At 39.7% G+C, this 6045-nt stretch overlaps 1 protein-coding gene across 1 annotated transcript in view; it reads right to left on the bottom strand.

Moving 5' to 3' along the window:
- Positions 1 to 789: 789 nt before the first annotated feature.
- Positions 790 to 6045, bottom strand: part of ALK (ALK receptor tyrosine kinase) — a 650975-nt gene continuing 645719 nt past the window's right edge. Inside the window, exons 26-29 of the mRNA XM_070957560.1 lie at positions 4942 to 5043; positions 4474 to 4608; positions 3183 to 3273; positions 790 to 1461 (exon numbers count right to left, since the gene is read on the bottom strand). Coding sequence (XP_070813661.1) covers positions 790 to 1461; positions 3183 to 3273; positions 4474 to 4608; positions 4942 to 5043 — 1000 coding nt within the window. The remainder of the gene's footprint in view (positions 1462 to 3182; positions 3274 to 4473; positions 4609 to 4941; positions 5044 to 6045) is intronic.

Below are 6045 nucleotides of genomic sequence, written 5' to 3'. Positions count from 1 at the left end.
AGATCCATCAATGACATGAATACATGCTGAAGGATAAGTGTTAGATTTAACTGCTCAACAGTTGCCAACCAACAATCACAATAGATGGGAAAAGGAGAGCGTTTTTACTGCCTTGCCAAGGTAATCCATTTTCATTTCGTCGTGTTCTTTGACTTTCTGCAATTTCCACCTTAGAATAAAAGGAGTGACATTGACACATTTAGCTATTCTGTTGCTAGGTCTCCATAGTTTTGCATGCATGTGGTAGCTATGATGCTATTTGAGTATGAGCTCTTTCAGAGTCCATGTTATGTGACTTTGCCTTTGACAAGACGACATTTCCCTACCTTCTCTGAAATCATGAGGACATCCAAAATATTGTTTGGCAGTATAGAAAATCCCTAAACATTAAACACTTGGCCAGCGAGTTTTGAAATGGCATATAAACAACTAAGAGGAAGCAACACACAGGAAAGGCCATAGCAAACAACCATGCAAGTGATATTATGCAATTGAGGGCAGGGCCTTGCTTGTAATAGTGATTATTATCTCAGAGAATTATGTGTTTTTAAAGGTATGATTGTGTAGGTGTGTATATAAAGGAGCACTGATAAATTGAAACTTATTAAGAGATTTAAAAAAAAAACAAGCTTCAGGGGTGATGGCACTTCAGAGCAGATTGGCACATAACAGAAGGGAATTTTGTTCTGTTCTCGTGCTTGCTATATGGTTGACACTGAAGTTTGTGCCAAGGCTCACGAGTCACATGGGAAGAAAGTCAAGAAGATTAGAGGTTGATTGAGCTGGTTCCTAAGGTGAAGGTCCTCGTAACTGCTGGCACAGAGGTGGGGCTGAGGTTTCCAAGGGAAGGCCTTGCTGTTGGTATCCATAGTTAACATTGCCACAAGGAAAATGGCGAAGCCTGAAGAGAGGCACTTCCTTAACACTGGCTGTAAGTGAAGATGGTTCTAGAAGAAGGGAGGAGCTTGGCAGCCTTCCAGCCATTATGCTGGGCCCCAAAGTACAGCTGCCTTCATGCCTTGAATCTTCCTGCTCTGTTGCCTCTTTTTCCAGCTGAGAAGTCTTTTTGACAACTGGCTTCTCTGAAAACCAAGAGCCATATGTTGGGTTCCAGAGGTTGGTAGGCTTGTTTCTGGATCCCCGGGTTTTGTGGAGCTCTGTTGCAGGAATTGATTGAGTGTATGCCATGTTGACATGTCCCCCTTCTAGGGCAGTCTGGATGTTAGCCTGGGTAATTGGCTCAACAGAAGCTGCTTTCATGAGAGCTTTGCCTGCTGGAATGATGAAAGGGAGAGAGGATGCGGAAGGCAGGAGCTGCTCAGCACCCTTTTTCTCTCGCTGCGGCAGCACTAACAGAGGAGGAATTGCTTCAGGATCTTCAGGACGCACAGGAACCTTTTCTTCTTCTTCAATGCATGGACCATACTCCACAGGCAGAACCGTATTGATGACATCAGGATCCTATAGGGAAGGAGAGACAGTAGTTCAACATGTATTTATCTTCTAGTTATGACTAAAATAGTAGTGGAATAATATATTTTTGTTCATAAACAGAGATATTCTCTCCCTCATTTTCCTAACAATATTAAAATTCACAATTACACAATAAATATGCCAGGCAGAAAATAACACTGATAAACTATTCTTTCACATGAGTAAAAAAAATGTATGGATTCCATGTCTTCGGTGTGGAAGTCATATTTATGAGTGGACTCCTTAAGACACCGGCACCTTTTTCCTATGCTCATGAAACTAGTTAAATTGCTTTAAGAAGAGCTACTGCTACTAAAAAGCAGAAACATCACCTGCCAACAAAAGTGCGTATAGACAAGGTTATGGTTTTTCCAGTTGCAATGTATGGCTGTGAAAGTTGGACCATAAGGAAGGCTGAATGCCAAAGAATTGAGGCCTTTGAACTATGGTGCTGGAGAAGACTCCTGCGAGTCCCTTGGACTGCAAGGTGATCAAACCGGTCAGTCCTAGAGGAGATCAATCCTGACTGCTCTTTAGAAGGCCAGATCCTGAAGATGAAATTCAAATTCTTTGGCTACCTAATGAGAAGGACTCACTGGAGAACAGCCTAATGCTGGGAACGATTGAGGGCAAAAGAAGAAGGGGATGACAGAGAATGAGGTGGCTAGATGGAGTCATTGAAGCAGTCGGCTTGAGCTTAAATGGACTCCAGGGGATGATAGAGACAGGAAGGCCTGGAGAAACGTTGTCAATGAGGTCGCCATGGGTTGAACATGACTTCGCGACTAACAACAACAACAATAACAACAACAACAATAACAACAACAACAAAGGAAGAGCAGAAAAAGCCTGCTCTTCTCTTAAGAAGATGCATGATCCAAAGAACTTTTTTCAAATAATTTTTGAAGTGTGCACAAGCTCACTGTGGTTAATCAACCCCACTGCTAAACAGCATATTTTATTTAATGGAATATTGAAACAATAGGAACTGATTAAAACAAAACAAAACTTTTTTCAGATTTACAGTATTAGGATTGGGTGGAAGAAATACGGTATTTAAGAGACAGACTCTTCCCTGTACTTCTGATTTGCAGCGCCATGAGGACCACCAAATACATTTAAAAGAAGATAAGACTGTCTTTGGAACATATGCTGGGGATATAACTACACTGATTATGTTGAGTTCTGTTTTTTAAAACCTTTACCCATTTTGGGTGTATTAAACATGTAAGAGAAAACGATGTGGGATGTGAAAATGATGTATATGTGAACCTGGAGTATATTTCTAGAATGTAGCCTTTTCTAGTACAATTACTTCAAGTTGTGCCTATACTAGCAGCCAAAAAACATCACTCTAGTTTAGGGAAACCAAATACAATTAACTCCAGGTGTGCTGAAGACTTACAGATCTGTGCAAATATGGTCTATTTAAGAAGGACAATAAAGGCCATAGACAAGTATCTATCAAAGCTAACCATCCCTTTTAGATATGGATGGTCTATTCTTTATGTGGTTGTGAGATGGTTGAACTATTCTTTCAATAATTGTTTGCATTCCCCATTTGCCTTGCTAAGGGAGGGCTACGAGCCCAAAAAGTTGAGAAAAAGACATTATCAGTATACTATATTCGGTACACTTGGCATGTTTCCCTTTTGTCTTTTCCTGCACCATGTTTACAAACAGTGATGGAGCCTGAGAGCAATGCTTACCTGGGTGCAGTATTCAATCCTCTCCAGAACAATGGCAAAGTCTGGCCTGTCTTCTGGCTGGTGTTGCCAGCATTGGGTCATTATTCGATATCTACAACAGTAGAAGAAGAAAATGAAGTCCACAAGAAAATGGCACTAAAGGACAGATTTAGGTTGACATTCAGTTTGTCACAGCATAAGAGGAAACAGTATCATAATGGCATTTTTTTTATATTACCATTCAAAAGTGAATTTTTGATCTTTGTCAACTAGCATCATAGCTGCAATTTGAATGATAACAATAGAATGGCATTCAGCCATTGCTTGGCTAAAACTGGGCTAAAACTATATGCTTAATCTAGACTAAGCTATATTTTGGGATATTGCCCAAATAACATGTGTGTGTGTGTGTGTGTGTGTGTGTGGCTTTGAGTCACTGCTGACTTCTGGCAATTGCCTGGGTCAATTGCTGACATTTTCTGGCAAGATTTTCAGAAATAGCTTTCCGTTGCCATTTTCTTAGAAAATGAATGGGCCAAGGTCACCCACCTAGCTTTGTACCAAAAGTTGGACTAGAACTCACAATCTCCTGGTTTCTAGGCTGACACTTAATCGCTACACAAACTAGGTCTCTAACATCTATTTATATAAGCAAAAAATGTGGAATCTTTGATTAGCAATTTCTTAGAAGCATGAACTTATTTATACATCTATTCAGTTATCTGTAATTAAATAAATTAAATCTACATTATTTACAAGAAAAGGTATTTAATTAATACTAGAGAATAAGAACTTTGAATAACAGAGTATCTATTGATTAGGCAGGGACTATTCATCAAAAACCAAGCAAGAACAGCCATCCTGTGTCCTAATGAATAATGAATCTGTTATTACAGATGCTGATTCTGAGACAAAAATAGCATTTTAAGTTTGGGAGAACTCAAGCAATGCAGAATTACCACAAATTTCTACAATAAGAAACTCCCTAAACAGCTTATTTTCAATGCTCTCTGAATGCTTAGTACCATGGAAAAAGTTCTCTATATCAAGGGTCTCCAACCTTGGCAACTTTAAGACTTGTGGACTTCAACTCCCAGAATTCTGCTAGTTGAAGTCCACAAGTCTTAAAGTTGCCAAGGTTGGAGACCCCTGATCTACATCACAGTCCTTTGCTTTTAACATTGCTTGTTTTATCTGACAGATGTCCTGCATACGGGTCTGACTGACTATATACACATAGCCAGAAAAAAAATCAGAAACTAAAGCTATTTAATCTTTGGCATGCACTTATGGAGCACGTAAATTTTCATACACAGGGCCAGGGCAGTTTTTGGGTGGATCCATCCTTCCTCCACTTGTGACAAATTCCAAGACCTCCTGGTTACTTTTGCTGGGATAGGGCATATATCCAAGCGAGAATATTTCCCACAGCAACACTCCAAATGACCTGGACACAGAAAAGCAAGAAAGAAAATCACAGCTTTATTTGCAGAAATCTGAGCAAAATTATCTAAACAAGTAGGAAAATTCTTGCAAAGTCCTTTAGGTTGCATGCTTTCTAACTATTCTCTGTCAGTGGCTTTGGATCTAACTTGTTTCTATAGTGTGTCAAGGAACTGTGGCACCTGTTTGACAAGCTACATTATTTGGCAGAAGAAAAAGGCATGCATAAAGAACTTTTCGGCTTCTATCGCACAAAAAAAAATGTGGGCAGGGATATTTTAAACCCCTGAGCCGCTGTTGGCTTGCCAAACGGAAAAAAAATTCTGAGCAAGCCTACCAGGTATCTGTTTTGGATGTAAATATCCCTTCCATGAAGGCTTCAGGTGGCATCCATTTGACAGGCAGCATTGCACACCCTCCTTTTCTGTAGTAGCTGGCTCTGCAGTCGAGGCAAGAATATTAACAAGAGTTAAGTATTGGCTCCTTCAGCAGTTGATTGAAGTGGGTGGCTCTGAGAGCTCTGCTGATGGCAGTCATGAGACTTTTTTCTTTCTGAAACAAATTCTCCCTTTTATAAGAAAAAAGGGGAATATCCATCTTTTACTTTTCTAAACAAGAGAAATGGCATTGATTTGTTATATATAATTACATCCTTAAATCTGCTTGAAGCAATAGTTCCATTCTTCGATGGCAAACAATTTGAGTATGAGGAACCAAATTGTGATTATAAATTGCAATGTGGGATCAGGTGAGAATTTCAGAGATGTACCTGCTTTCAGAAGGCCAGAGGGGCATTTCTGTCATGTGCGAGTTCAATGCTTTCTCCCACAGAGCAAATTGAGACTTTGGGAGTAGAGGTAGACCTTAATCAGGAATATGGAGGAGACAACCAGGCTTAGCCCGAGGGAGAAGTCAAATGCGTCATCAGTCATAGTCTCTACACGCCCCCAAAAGAGATCTAAGCCCAGCCCACCTTGAATGCTTTCTTAATTCTGCTCATTTCCCTTGACTGTTAGTAGCTCAGATTCTTGTAGAGAATTTAAGCTTGCAATAAATCTTTACACTCATTTGAACTGCCTGAATCTCCTGATTTCCCCGGCGTTTGACAGAATAGTAAGTGGAGAAGGAGGGTTGGAATCTTTATTCTTTCAGGTAAACTATAAAACACAAGTCTTAGAATTTGGCCTAGAAATTTATAAAATATAGAAGAGGAGGTTACATTTTAAGGCATTTACCCAAAAGGAAGATGGCCTTAGATCTCAGGAGATCCCCATAAATAAGAAATAAGAGACCGAAAAGCAAAATGCTGTCCAATGCTTTTCCTACTTTGTCCATCTAGATATGTCAACTCTACATGAATCCATTGCTGGAAATTGCCTACCCAATAAATAAACAAATGTTTGTATGGAACACATTCCACCCAAATAATATTGCATTAATT

Source organism: Pituophis catenifer, unplaced genomic scaffold (genome assembly GCF_029215685.1).
Source record: "Pituophis catenifer annectens isolate HBS135680 unplaced genomic scaffold, rPitCat1.0.hap2 SCAF_1, whole genome shotgun sequence".
In the NCBI taxonomy this organism is placed as follows: domain Eukaryota; kingdom Metazoa; phylum Chordata; class Lepidosauria; order Squamata; family Colubridae; genus Pituophis; species Pituophis catenifer.
This window is presented reverse-complemented; position numbering and strand designations above follow the sequence as displayed.